The 15,818-nt window shown below is 38.1% G+C and overlaps 1 protein-coding gene across 7 annotated transcripts in view; it reads right to left on the bottom strand.

Annotated features, from left to right (window-relative positions):
- Positions 1-15,818, bottom strand: part of osbpl8 (oxysterol binding protein-like 8) — a 268,722-nt gene that overhangs the window by 47,629 nt on the left and 205,275 nt on the right. For all 7 annotated transcript variants that reach the window (XM_051919551.1, XM_028818197.2, XM_028818239.2 and 4 more), the window contains 4 exons: positions 15,351-15,554; positions 13,342-13,426; positions 9,538-9,709; positions 8,664-8,901 (listed from right to left, as the gene is read on the bottom strand). In XM_051919551.1, the coding sequence (XP_051775511.1) occupies positions 8,664-8,901; positions 9,538-9,709; positions 13,342-13,426; positions 15,351-15,554 (699 nt within the window). The remainder of the gene's footprint in view (positions 1-8,663; positions 8,902-9,537; positions 9,710-13,341; positions 13,427-15,350; positions 15,555-15,818) is intronic.

The following is a 15,818-nucleotide window of genomic DNA, read 5'->3' as shown; positions in this document are numbered from 1 at the left end:
CAAGGCTGCTTCCAGCCCCAGATGCTGCCATTATACAGCTATAGACCCCGATTTCCCATGTACCTGAACTGGATGAAGTGGGTTTGAATATGATATATCATTAGCTTTTAGCTATCTTTTAACTTATCAGTCAAAAAAGTATAATCTTGTATAGTGCCTTTTATACTGAACTGTCATCTACCACTTCTCTTGTCACACAATAAAAGTAGATTTATATAATTCCTCTCTTAGGACACAATGTCATCAGCTTGAAACCATCGATTCAATATACCCAAAAAGTATAAAAGCTTTGAGCCAAGAAATTAAAGATTCTCTGACTACCATTACTGTATTAAAAAAGCAAAACAATCTTCTCAAAGGATAATCTGCTTGATTTTAAAGGTTGCATTTTTGCATGACTGATGTATTCTTGGTAACTTTGAGCTCGATGACAGTACTAAAATACTGTATCAATGCCAGGTCAGTTACTCAAATACCAGAATAATTAATTAGAACTCGACCATTATTAACCCAGCTTGGCCAGACATTATTTTTCTTTATGTTGGCCACCTAAGCTGGACATTTCCCTGACACCACAATGCAGTGCATTTCTTACATGGGTATGTCTGAAATCCTAACTCTGTCCGCGTGCACTCCCCTCTAAGCTCTGCACCACGCCCCCAATGAGCTGTCTCCACCCCATCCTGGGTCCCACAGTGAGGGCTATTTGGCCCGAACACAATCATTAAGTTTAAGCAAGAATGTCAGCTCGGCAGTCTCCTGCAATCTTTCAAGTATGGCGTAAGTCTTCCAGCTAATGTGAATTAACATACTGGAAAGTATTTATTTTCTACAGTTCTCTAGCTTTTGTTTTTACATTATTTTTGACCAGGAATACATTTTTACATTAAGGGAAAAGGGGCATTTACTGTGCAGGAAAGCCACCGGCTACCAACAGAGTGTAATGCAGACTGCAGTACTTATGAGGTTGATCATGTATTGCCCTAACATCACGTCAGTCACGAAAACACCCATCACATTAGACTCTGGTTAACATTAGGGCCCCGTTAAACTATGGTTAAGATTAGGGTTGTGGGAGGGTTATCTGACTCAAAGGGCGTTTCGTGACTGATGTTGTGGGCATTACCTGACTTTTGTCATAGGTATTGCAGTCTGAAGTTAGACCCTTTTCTTGGCTACGTGGAGGTTAATCAATGTATTGCATTTCTAAAGTGTTGATGTTTGTTAGAACTTTTAAACTAGACCTTTGTTCGTGTAGCACTTTTCCATACTCATTTAACGTTTAAGAATCTTCACTTAATGATAATTGCATAAAGCAGCTTAAAGACAGTGAACACAGCAAAGCCTTTATATTTAACAGTTTAATGCAAGGCCATATCTGAAAGGGTGCTGGGGGTGTTACGATCCCCATTTGTCTCACCTTCTGAATCACAATGCAAATTTGTGATTGTGCTGCACAATACACGAAGGTAGAATCACCCATTCCAGCTCGTTGACTGCACTGTTAACTGCACTATCAGCCTCGCCAAATCATTATGTTGTAAACTCGTGATTGAGTCACTCAAATCACTAACAGGGTTCTTCTTAAAGCGCATTGCATGAAACATCAAGGGGAACAACATATCCGGCTCTTCTAATGTGCTGCTCTAAACATCACACCGCTATTTGATTGCGCCATTAACTTGTCCTATTGAGCTATGCTTTCTCAAACTGGCCATGTTTTATTGTAAAACCAGTATGCTGGTATGCATATGTATTGTCATTTTTATGCAAAAGCATGTGTTATTATCAGATATGTTTTCAATATCTGTTCATCAATTAATTCTGTAGTTTCACATTTTGTTTTTGAAAACATGCTCTCAGTGAAACAGCTGCCTAGTTTTCAGAGGTTTATTTAGTTAAATGGTAAACTAATTTTATAATCAGCTCGGCCAGCATCTGTGAATGTTCTCATATTTGTTAAAACATCTGAAAAATGTTATATTTCGATTCCATTTAAATGAAAGGCCACTTGAAATAAAACAGTATCCATTTTCTGAGACCTCTTTTTTTCTAGGGGGACACAAGGATGAAAAAGTAAATAAATAATCAAACATCTCATGTGACACTGTCTAAGTAGGATACACTGGGGTAAGCTTTTAAGTGTGGAGACAGTCGAGGAGCAGTGGAACAGGTTTAAAAATGTTTTACATGTAATGCAGGACAGATACATACCTAAATTTGGAATTAATAGGAAACTAAAAAAAACTCATAAGACTAATGACTGCAAAGTGAATCATAGCGCGTATGAGAACATGAGGGCAATCATCAAGAAGGGTATCAGGAAGGCTAAAAGACAGTTGGAGAGGAATACAGCAGATAAGGCGAAAGACGACCCTAAGAGATTCTTTCAGTATTTTAGTAGTAAAAGAACAGTCAAGGAGGAGGTCAAGTGCATCAGAAATAGTAAAGGGGAATTAAAAGATACAGACAGTGAAATAGCAGATGCCCTAAACTTACATTTTTCTGAGATGTTTACAAATGAGCAAGTGGATAACCTCCCAGAGGTAACAGGGACTACTAAGGAGGTACTGAGGGATTTGGAAATTGTAGAGGAAGAAGTGCTGCTCAGATTAAATAAGTTGAAATCAAACAAATCACCAGGACCAGATAATATTTACCCTCGAGTTCTTAAGGAGGCTAGTGAGTACATATATAAACCCTTGACACATATTTTTAGGAAGTCACTGCACACTGGAGAGATTCTGAAAGACTGGAAAATGGCAACTATCATCCCATTATATAAAAAGGGTGACAGGGCAGATCCAAGCAACTATAGGCCAGTAAGCTTAACATTCATCACAGGAAAATTAATGGAAGGAATTATTACAGATAAGACTGAGTAACACCTGGCAAGAACAGGAGTTATTCTGAACAGTCAGCATGGGTTCAGAAGAGGGAGGTCGTGTTTTACTAACATGCTGGAATTCTATGAGGAGGCAACAAAAGGATACGATCAAAGTGGAGCAGATGATATTATTTATCTGGGCTTACAGAAAGCATTTGACAAGGTGCCACATGAGTGGTTGGGCATCAAATTAAAAGAAATGGGAGTTCAGGGTGATGTTTTTAGATGGGTGCAGAATTGGCTCAGACACAGGAAGCAGAGGGTGATGGTGCGAGGGACCTCATCAGAATTGTTAAGAGTGGTGTTCCACAGGGGTCAGTGCTAGGGCCATTGCAATTTTAAAATATATAAATGATTTAGATAGGAATATAAGTAACAAGCTGGTTAAGTTTGCAGATGATACCATGATAGGTGGATTAGTAGATAATTTGGAATCCATTATATCATTACAGAAGGACTTGGATAGCATACAGGCTTGGGCAGATGAAATTTAATGTCAGTAAATGTAAAGTATTACACATAGGAAGTAAAAATGTTAGGTCTGAATACACAATGGGCGATTGGAAAACTGTGAGTATACCTTATGAGAAGGATTTAGGAGTCATAGTGGACTCTAAGATATCGACTACCCGACAGTGTTCAGAAGCCATTAAGAAGGCTAACAGAATGTTTGGTTATATAGCACGATGTGTGGAGTACAAGTCCAAGGAGGTTCTGCTCAACCTTTATAATGCACTGGTGAGGTCTCATCTTGAGTACTGTGTGCAGTTTTGGTCTCCAGGATACAAAAAAGGACATAGCAGCACTAGAAAAGGTCCAGAGAAGAGCGACTAGGCTGATTCCAGGGTTACAGGGGTTGAATTAAGAGGAAAGATTAAAAGAGCTGAGCCTATACAGTTTAAGCAAAAGAAGATTAAGAGGTGACATGATGTTAAGTGTTTAAAATTATGAAGGGAATTAGTACAATGGATCAAGACTGTTATTTTAAAATGAGTTCATCAAGAACACAGGGACACAGTTGGAAACTTGTTAAGGGTAAATTTCACACAAACATTAGGAAGTTTTTCTTTACACAAAGAACTATAGACACTTGGAATAAGCTACCAAGTAGTGTGGTAGACAGTAAGACGTTTCAAAACTCGACTTGATGTTTTTTTGGAAGAAATAAGTGGATAGGACTGGCGAGCTTTGTTGGGCTGAATGGCCTGTTCTCGTCTAGAGTGTTCTAATGTTCTAATCTCACAGCTTTACGCTGTGATGACCATTTGGCAGTGAACTTGAGACATAAAGATATGACAAGTGTTAAACTCACCCTATTATGGACACAGTGGAGTGATTAGAAAACTCTATAAGCTGTGATTATGTGTGTGGTTATGATCACCAAGTACCAGAATCTCAGATTTCTGTCTCAGACAAAGGAAGGCACAATTATTATTTTTTTATAGCACAGTGTCCCTCACAGCACGTGGGTACTAGGATCCACACACATACCACACTGTAATTGCTCCCTGATGGCTTCACCAACACCTCTTCAAGGAGCAACCCAAGCTACCATCAAAGTACTGACCAGGCCAAAACATTCTTAGCTTACCTATTCTGATGTGCAGGTGGAATGAAATGTAAAAATGTATGCATTTTTGCCTCTGCCATTTTCCTCTTAATTTACCTTTTGTCTGTAGAGTTTGAGCCTTTAATTATACCCCAGTAATGACAATTAATGATGAGCAGAGTAGACCGCACACAGATAAAAGCATGTGTTGCAAATGTGCATATGAACAAATGTGTGCAGTTTGTTGGTTGTGCTTTCCATTTCAGACAGTAGCTTTTGGTAAAAGTACAGGAATTCAATTTAGTAAACACTTAAAAACCAAAGACAAGATTCCCCTGTGCATTAATATGTTATTAGCTTTAACTTTTCTGCCGTGTAATGTCATGCCTGCTGCTTTTAAAGAACTTAAAAGATATTTCCTTCCAGAGCTAGAGGCATCAAAATCAAAATCTTTCCAGCTTAATTGCCATTTGCTACTAAAGACATACAGACTGACGATGCTTTTAAACCTCTTGCGAGGGATTGCACTTAATGTTGCTATAAATTGGATGGTTTCATGTTTTTTCTCCATTTGTGTATAGTGTTGCTTGTTGTGTTATATGTTGTGTTTGCCAGTTTTGTTTTGTCACATTTTCAGCATTTGAAATTATATTTCTATGTGTGCTGTATATATAAGAGGGGGTTGCTTGCTACATACTATTGCTGTACATTTTTCTTGCATATATTTATCAACACACACTTTTATCCCATGGGTTTTAGTCAAGCTACCAAAACAGACAACTGGGCAAACGATAGTGAAAATGGAAGGGCTGTAAGCTACTTCAACATCAGCCTGACTAACTTGCTCATTAGTAAATAATGGCTAAAATAACCAGAACCTCTGGAAAAGCAAAATGTAAATCATGACGATAAAAATCTCAAAACAAAACAAAAATAAATACAAAGTTATCCCTATTTAACATATATAAATGCTTGGTACATTCTGATTAACAATGTATGAGCAAACTCATTTTGTCATTACTGGATTAACGTCAAAACTGGGAAATACCGGCCAGCTTAATTCAAGAAGGAGTCCAATTAAAAGCAGAAGCTGACTGGGATAAAAACCTGCAGGCAACGGGTGCTGAACTTGAGAAGCACTGATCTACAGGTCACTACAAATGAAAGTTTGAAATGGACATAAAGATGGCCCACTGTATTATAGGTAAGTCACTTCACAAAGTACAGAGAGATGGCTGCTTCATCCTCACCTCTCCTCTAATATAAATTACAGCACAGTTTGTAATGCTAAACAAAGGTGAAGACTGACACTATAGATGCTACATTCAGATTGTGAGGAATACTTACGAAAATTATTAACCAATATATAAGGATTAATTAATCAATAGACATATTTCATATTGTCATAACAAATTCTTGAGACAGGGATGTGTAGAATATTAAATTTTACTGTATATTACACATTATTAAATGTTTCTTTGACATAACAGTAAATTACCCTGTGGATGTTTCTGTCAAAGGAGCTATAGAAAACAATTACTTATTCATACTCACCCAGCATTATCTAGTGTTTTCAGACTTAACACTTAATTACATTAAATCTGAATGAGCATCCTCCGGCACTAATGGTACCTGAGCATTTCAACCTTACACAGTATAAGCAAGCATCCCAAAATAAATAAAACATATTTTGGCAGTTTTTTTTTTACTGCTGTGCCCATCTTCTCAAAGACGAATGCTCTGTGCCACTGCATACTCAGCAACAGTTAAGCAGAAGTCAACTGGGGAGAAAACGAGTGACGCATTGAGATCCAGGGCGGTAATTAAAATGCCACTCTCCATTTCTTATGACCTTGAATAATAATCAATAAATGATAGAGTAATACATCTCCAGGCAATAAAAAAAAGGCAGATAACTGTAACAACCCTAACAACTGTAACAACCCTAACCTTTCCACCATTAAGACAAGTGAAAGTCTTGAATTCTTCATTTTGTAAGAATGGGTCTCTCTAAATCTACCAAAGCATTTTTCACAGAAAATATGCGTTGTTCATTGGTGACCCTGTTCAAAGAATATGTTCTGGGAATTCCGTGTGTGGCCATCTTAGACAAATCTTTTTCCCCCAGTGTCCCATGATGTTTTGCTAGGACAGCACAATGTCACAGGCATATAGCAGCCATGTTGAATTTGCCTGACCCTACAAAATCACTGCCTAAAAACAGTAAATAAAGCAGATCCAAGTAGTGGGCTAAAAATTTGTGGAAAACCTATCAATACCATGTATTTGTGTCTTGAAGGGAATGTCTCTTCTTACGGAAGTGTAAGTGACTTGTGTATAAAGTGTGAGTCTACTCTTTTATTTGTATTACCCAGAGTACTGTGTAGTTAATGCAAACATGAAAGAATGAAGTATCTATGTGTATGCTGTGCATTTGGTAGCAGCAGCAGTGAATGAGCCAAAGAGTCCGAGAGAATGACCAACAAACTAAATTTTCAGTTAGAAAGAGGTGAGAACACCTGCTATTGAAACTGTGGGGGCCAAGCCCTAATGTACTCATGCCAATAAATTTTGCTGTTCTTATATTTAATTCTATTCATTTTATCTCAGACAGTCACCATGGCACAGTGGCGCGGCTTCACAGCTCAAGTCATATTTTTGGCCAAAACAATTGGTCAAACATAATTGGCAAAAATTTTCCTAGCTATCAGGGGATGCTTGAAAATCCACTGCATCATTATAATACATTCAAAATTAGTTCAGTTTCTCCTTCCTCATCAACTTCAATGCATTTCACTGACTTTGGCAAAGCTCTGAAACATTTCTGTGAGTCTGCCAAACTCAAGACAAACTAAGTTCAGTGGGGTTCGCGCATCACTAATGGTCACCAATGCTGTTAATGTGTCGGAAGGTGTGACATCTTGAACGTGTACACCAAGGACCTTAAAATTATTAATAATACATTTTATTTATATAGCGCCTTTCCCATGCTCAAGGCACTTCACAGAGTTTAAGAAAGAACGGTAGGGTATACAGTATATAGCATTGTACTAAACCAGATAAATAAATAAAGAAGAATAAGACAGTAAATTCAGAGAAAAAAGCCTAATAGACAACATAATTGATGGTCTAGCACACACACACAGACGCAGGTTACATGAGCATTTGACATAGAGGTAAACTGAGAGAAGGGTAATAAAGTCAAGTAGAGCTAAAAGCCTTCCTGAACAGATGAGTTTTGAGTTGTTTTTTTAAAAGAATTCATGGAGTCAGCTGACCCGATTAATTTCGGTAGGTCATTCCAGAGTCTGGGCGCTATACAGCTGAAGGCCCTGTCACCCATGGAGCGTAGATTAGTGTGGGGCACAACAAGATTACCAGAATCACAGGACCTTAGTGGGCAGGCAGGCACATAGTGATGGAGAAGGTCACTGATGTAGTTTGGCGCGAGGCTATTTAAGGCTTTGTAGGTTATTAGTAGGATTTTATATTTCGATTTTGTAAGACACAGGGAGCCAATGAAGGCGAAGCAGGATAGGTGTTATGTGCTCGCTGCTGCTTGTCCATGTAAGGACTCTTGCACCCGAGTTTTGAATAAGCTGGAGCCGTGATAGAAGATTAGAATTACAATAATCGATGCGGGATGTGATAAAAGCATGGACAAGTTTCTCAGCATTAGAGAAGGAGAGGAAGGAGCAAACACGGGATATGTTACAGAGGTGAAAGTAAGAAAGTTTCTTAATGTGATTTATGTGGCCATGAATCTCATCTCCAAAACAAGGTCTTCAGAATGCAGACTTGGCTGTTTTCTCAAAACATAAACAAAAAAAATGTACCCTATTAAACTAAAGAAACGTCTTTTTTTAAGCTTTAGTGCTTGTTCATGCTTTTGATGCCAAGTGGTCACTTGTTTAGAAAAGTATAAGAAACATCAGCTAAACAAAAAAATGAAAGAAGGAATATATGCAGACTATATGGATTAAACTCTGTGTGGTCTCAGAACTTGGGCATGTAATTCGGTGGCTTTAGAACTACTTTGTGTATTTAATAGGTCTTGGCCATAAGTTAATGATTCCATATTTAGAAAAATCTTCAAAACACGTACCCCATGACAGACATCCCCTCTGAGAGTAGCTGGGATTATTGAGCATTTCATATTAAATACACATACAGCTCCACATGGAAATGAGTGCAAATTTATAGCACTGAATAGGCAACCTTCCCTACCTCACCAAGCTCTTCAGGTCCCTGCTCCATATAGGTGGTCTCCCTCAGCACCTCAATGGGTTCTGGATCTACATAAGAGTCATCCTGGCGCTCAGACGTGTCACTGTCACTCTCCTCACTTTTCTCCACCACATCATTGTCAGATTCCTCATGGTCCTGTTCATTCTCTCGGTCTGACTTGTCAGAGTACAGATCATGATCTTTAAAGTGCTGACGCTCAATTTCGCTGTCGTTGAACCTGATCAAAAAAGAAATAAGTCACCCCTGGTCTGGGAACATGCTAATAATATACCAGGTTACACTTTTGTTAAATTTTAAAATCAAGGGAAATAATTAAAGTAAAAAGTATCTCCAATTTTATAAATCTCTTTACATTTTGCTCCTCTCACTTTCCCAAAAGGACCAATTAAATATGTTGCACATCGTTTTAACCCAACGATGATTCTAATTAGCCCAAGTAATTTCTGTACATAATAGACTGAGCAATCACAGATATTTTAAATAAAGATGGCTGTACTGCATGGCAACATGTTCTATGAGGAATGTTTGTACAGTTCAGTGAGCAGTTTCATTTTCACATTAGAACAGTGTTTTCATGTTTTGCAGGCTTAGTATATCATGTTCCAATACAAGAGAAAATTTCCAAACAATGTAAAGAGACAAAGATGATTAAAAATCCCCATTATTTATTTTACCTTTTCACAAAGCACACGGCTCTGGCCAGTGTCAAACTGTGAATTAAAAGCTTTACACACACTTGCAGTTTTCATACGGGAATTCAAAATATTTTCATTAAAGTCAGAGAATCCTTGCCATAGCAATACTAGATACCAGAGGTCACTTTGACCAGACAGAAAATTATGAGGAATCTCACTGGAAGCTTTCAGCTCCTTGCAGGTTGTTGACTCGCAGGATGTTGTATAGATTGACCTGAGGATGCTCTCCTGAGATGTTCAGCTCATGTTCCTTTCCTTCTCTAATCATGGTACGTTTCAAAAGGCTTGAGCATTTTAATGCCAATTCCAGTGCATCCATCCAGCACCTTCCTACAGTAAAGATAAAAAGCACAGTGGGATAAGCGATAGAATAATAGTCCCATCTGACATCTCTTGTGGAAAGCATTCCCAGAAGAGCTGAGGCTGTTACAGCTGTAAAGGGAGGGCCAAATCCATATTATTGGCCAACAAGTTCATATCAGTTTGTGTTGGTCTGGTGTCCACAAACATTTGGCCATACGGTATGATGAAGCTCCCTGCAGCTCATTCACCTTCAGTGGGCACAAAACATTTTGGTTATCATCAAGAATCCTAGCCCACATAATTACTTCCTCAAGCATCTGAGGAAAGTCTGGATATTTCCTTCAAGAGTCTCCCCAACCACTGATGTAAGTGGACAGGTCACCCAGTATGTCTCAATCTTAAAGAATTGAATGAACTTCTTAAATCCCTTTGAATTTTCCAAGGGGCTACACTGTAACCGAATTATCACATTTGTTCACTTTTGTGTGGTGCTTTTTCCAATGGCCTTTGCATCCAATGGTTGCCAAAATGGCCTGAAGTTTGTGATACAAACACAGCACAAAATTCGACTTTGAATTAATGTGAAACCTTGTGAAAACAATCTTGCAATTAGTCATGCAATGTTTTTCACTTAAAATGACAGCTCCAAAGCCTGAGAAGTGATGAGATTTTAGCCACGGCAGTCCTTAAATGTAACATGCTTTCCGTCAAAAACTCACTGTTAGTTGTTTCAAGGCATTAATCTGATGCTGCCTTTAGGCAAGAACATGATCCCCCCCCCCCCCCCTTAAGCAAAATACATTCCTACAATTCTCACCACTATTCAATAATTTAACTTGCAAAGAAAACAAAATTGTTCTGACCACCTACTTATTAAAATCATTTAGAAAATATAATTCAGTTAAAAGCTTGCAGGTCTTTTTTGTGAATGTGGCTTTTGTGAATGTAATTTAATTTTAAATCTGTATGTATGCCTTTATAATAAAATGTGTTTTCTTTTTTGGTGTAGAAAGATGTTTTTTTTTTATTATTTGTTTACTGATACTACTGTTTAATTATTGATGTCACCTCTTTACTATTATCCTCAGATTTTTATGGCTACACACCCGGGGCCTCATGTATAAATGGTGCGTACGCACAAAAATGTTGCGTAAGCCCATTTCCACGCTCAAATCGTGATGTATAAAACGTAAACTTGGCATAATGCCACGCACATTTTCACAGTAGCTCAATCCCTGGCGTACACAAGTTCTCCGCTCAGTTTTGCAAACTGGCGGCACCCAGCATCAAAGCAGTGCTACTGCTCCAGTGTGCTTTCCCTTTCTTTTTTAGATCCACATCCCTGATGTGGCTTTATAAATACACTAAAATTAACCTCATATTGTTTATTAGTTTAATACATCTGATTGTAATTAACCTGTAACACAGAATGGTCAAACTATTCTAAATACCACAGCTGCTTTAGCGTTGCTACTCACACTGCACCTTCTTCTTCTTTCAGCTGCTCCCGTTAGGTGTTGCCACAGCGGATCATCTTTTTGATGTTCCTTAAAAGTTTTGATGAATTGGCGTTCTAAGCTTACAGATGACTTAACGTCTATTACAGAGCTGATTGTGTGGCGATTGGGTATTTGGAGAAAGAAAAGTAAGGACAGGAATTGGGTGTTAGTAAATTTGAAAGACACAGTACTGCTGCAATAAATTATTTCATCAAAGGTCGCGCATAGCGCAGCAAGCATCTTGAGTGAGGCAGGAACAATCACTATGCCACCGTGTTCCCATGTTTAATAACATACTTTAACTCCTATCATCATGAAAATGATATCAAGTATACATCTCAGTATTTTAATTATTCAGAGAGCTGTAATATCACGAATGAAATGGATTCTGTGTCCTGTCGGAGGAAGAGAAAGCCTGTTTAAGAACCACATAGTGATTCACACACATAGAGAACACAGAAGATCAAATACAAAACAAAGCATTTAACGTACTACTTTAGCTATGATGGGATTTGAGAAACTAGTAAATTAGACAATTTTAAGATGAAGTTTATGATGTTCTACTTTAATGACAAAATAAACTACGTGATTGAAGTGGAAATTTCGACATTAAAGTTGACATTTCGTGCTTTTTCCCCACTGTGTGCCTTTTTTTTCCTCTGTACCCTAATAAGCTTTCATATGACACTCAGATGGTGGGCTTTGACTCACCTTTTCACGGTGACTTTGATATCTGACAACTTCTTTTTTATTTTGGGCACTGTGCGACTTTGTGAACTTGAGCTTTCGAGTTTCTCCGACACTCTGTCACTCGATCAACTTCCTTTTGTTGTTTATACCACTGTTTAAACCAACAAATAGTAAGTTTTTCCTTGCCTCCACTTGGTATTCGCGGAAATTCTTCTATTTCCCCCCGTACTTTTCCCATTGTCTTTTCACAGAAGACTGAGCTTAAGGGCTATTTATATTGATTTGCATATTCAAAGAGACGTAGTTCTGGGAGGAGTTGGGGCGGGACAGCAGGCACGTGCATGTGCGTTACTTTTCACGCTGACTGGGATATATGTAGCAGAAGAACGTGGAAGTTGGCGTACGCATAGATTTATGCCTCTGGATTTTTTTTGTGTGTAAGCACATTTCTGCTTTTGTCCGTTCGCCATGTTATAGTGTGAATTCTCCACACGACGTTATACATGAGGCCCCAGGTGTGCATATTAACAAATGCATGAGCATAATACATATTATCATTTGATCAGTGATGTGCATTCTTATATTTATTGTCTGCAAATGTCACTAATCTGATAAGCAACTTGCAAATTAGAATTTCATTCTAATACAGTATATATACACATGGCAATAAATATAAACTTGAACTTTCTCATCAGACAGATTGGCAGACTATCTCCAGACACAGTAACATCAGTCAAAGACTGTTCTACTCTCACGTGTAAGCTCGATGACTTCTGACATTTTCTCAAGATTAGACTCATTCCTGGAAATCTGCTAAATATTCTCAGCAATGACCAATGACAGTTTCAAAGGAACACACAAATTAATACAACTAAAATAAATATCGTCAGCTTCATTTTAGTTCACTTGGGGTTCAGTAATATTCTTTTTGTGACATAATATCTGAGATATGAGGATCTTGGGCTATAACAAAGTTTATGAACAGAATCTAGTCTGATAAGACACAGGGGAGGTATACTTTTTCATTCTGTGGCGTAGAACATGGTAATTTTACAGAAAATCTTGGCCTTGTATGAAATTTTGAGGGTACTGTAGAGCTACCCCTAGTGTATCCTTTCAGCATGAACATCGATGATTTTTTCCACACATTTAATCCAAAGTTTTTTGTTAATTTCCAGAGAATCACCAACAGCAGTACGTGAAGCCAAACTTGCTGGAGACAAGATATTCCAATTTTTGTTTTTGCCTATTAGGTTAGATCCACATAAACCAGGTGAGATTTTTCCCCTTTCTTTTGTGTCTGGGAACATGTCTACTATACCACTATACTTGTGATCTGCTTCATGTAGCTAACATTACTAATAATGGAACTCACTGACTGACTTAATCTTTAATGCAACATTTTAAAACCCTGTAGCATCAATAAGTGATAAGGGTTCTATTGTAAATCCACTAGAACATAGCACTGACCATCAGACTCCGAAGCTGCCCTGAAGATCAGATAACTGCTGGGTAATGGCTGGGTGATCGATCCCACTGCTTCTCCTTTTGGACCCTGCAATACAAGAAAGATTTAGTTTAGCTATGTCAGTGCTCACTGCATCCAGCTCAATCACTACTAAATTAGTTAATTCAAAGTTACCTCTGCCTTGTTTTATCTCCATTTACATCATACAGCAGGCTCAAAGCACAAAGATATGAAGGGCTGAAGATGGCAATATTAAAGATAAGCAAATGCACTTCAGCTCCCAAAAAGTAGCAATGAATAAGAAACCAATATAAAAATATTTTAAAATATGTTTAAGTTTTGACATAAAATAATATTGCCTTTTTATTTACAACATTGTTTCTTATATTCATCACACAACATATAATCTTGTGCTCCCCTCCCTTTGAGTGGGATATCCAGCTCTCCTTTGAACAAACTGCTAGTTAAGAAGAAATTCAACATCTCCAAATCTAAAGTGATGGCATACTTTTAATAAAGAGTGTGATGAACAGCTTCCCCTACTGAAGGGGTGTAAGTACTTCCTGATCCTATTTGTGAGTGAAGGTAGGGTGACTGAAAGGGATCAACTGAAAAATTGATCAGTTGTCTGATGGTCATTGTTCAAAGTTTGTTCTTGCCTTGCTCCCTATGCTAGTTGAGATAGTCTCCAACAGACCCCAGCAACCCTTCTCAGAACTAAGGGGGATAAAAATGACTAACTAACTGTGAAATTAAACCACAGGTAGTCACAATTAAGACAAGATTGCTGAAATAGACAGCAGCAAGGGAAATTGGGTTGCTGTGCATAACTACGTAAGGAGTTTGCCAATCTGTAAGGATCCTCCAGATCAAGGGGAGCCACTTGTGGCAGTCTGGGCATTTAGTCAGGAAGCCACCAGACAGCCTTCCACTCAAGATATACCCAACACAACAAATTAAGCAGAATACACTGCAGAGATTAGAGGAACAGATGTCCTGAAAACTCCTGTGAATGTCTCATGGAGTGTTAGAATCTATTGTAGGTCCATTATTAAAAGACATTTTCAATCTATAACATCAGGCATGTGAGCAGAAATCAATTCTGCACTGATAACACAACCAAGTGTCATTCCACCAGTTTATTGTCAAAACTGTGACAAACAGAGATATTGCACTCTGATACTGCTTTTTAATAGTATGCAAAAATGACACCATTGGGTCTTTGTGGGCTCGAAACGCCTGTTTGAGGTGCTGTTTGAATAAATTTAACATAAATACTTTTACAAACTAACTAATCACACTGTACACTGCGAATGAAACAGGATGAAGGAACACAGTCTACCAGAAAGTATCTAAGAAATATTTCACCCAGCTTCTCTATGTACAGGGCTAAGTGGGCAGGCTCACTTATGGAACACACTTTGGACCCCCCTGGAGGTAGTAGCGGAGGAGAGAATTATAGCAAAACGGAGTGTCATTATGAACAAATCTGCACATCTTCTCTCTGACACACTAACAATGAGGACATTCAGGCAACAAATCATTTATCGTAAGTGTGTCGAGGAATGCTACAGGGGTTCCTTTATACCAAAAGCAAAACATCGACTCAATGCCTCTCTGGGACTGCCAAGTGATAAGTTTTTTTTTTCTTTTCAGTCATTCTAGTGTGTATGCCTACTCTATGTATGTGTGTATGTATGTATGTATGCATGCATCTGTCTATCTGATATATGAGCTTCTGCAAAAAGCCATATTTTTCCCTGGGGACAAATAAAGCTTGTTTGTTAATTTCTGTTGCATGTCCCAGACAATAACAAATTACTACCTGATAACTTGTTCCTTGCATCTACTGTACATTCATCAAATTCTTTCTAATGTGTATGTAAAGCCAGTAAACTACAGAAAGGCCTTAAACTGTAGCACTTGTTAAGACATTTCAGTTTGCTAACAAGACAGGGGAAACATGAATCAATCTTTTTTTTTAATCAGTTCCTATCAAAACTAGATATACCTTCACTGCCCATATGGACTGCTCCAGTGGATGAAACAGTTTGAAGCAGAAGCCATCTTTCTTGGACGGGCGCTCGATCAGCTCACAAGCATTCAGAAGCAATGTTCCCACCCACTGACCATTTTTCGGTGTCTTGTAAATTAAGAGTACCCCAGGTTTCAACACGCACCAGAGCTTTGTCCAGCTTTTCAGTGTTCCGCGGATCTGCAAAACAAAATATTAAAATAGCAATATTTAGGTAGCATGTTGTACCGAGAACCCTTTCCTTACTTAACAATAATCAGGAAAGTACTGGAATCAATTTCCTCCTTTAGACTGTAGAACAAAAAATGATCTGTCTGCATGAGTTGTTGCATCCCATTTCATTTTAGAATACATGAAAATGTACAAGTGAGAGGAAGATCATGTAATATAAATAACAATGGCAATTATTATATAATCAATAGCAACACTGCTATACAATGAATA

The sequence above is a fragment of the Erpetoichthys calabaricus genome, chromosome 1, assembly GCF_900747795.2.
Source record: "Erpetoichthys calabaricus chromosome 1, fErpCal1.3, whole genome shotgun sequence".
Classification (NCBI taxonomy): domain Eukaryota; kingdom Metazoa; phylum Chordata; class Cladistia; order Polypteriformes; family Polypteridae; genus Erpetoichthys; species Erpetoichthys calabaricus.
This window is presented reverse-complemented; position numbering and strand designations above follow the sequence as displayed.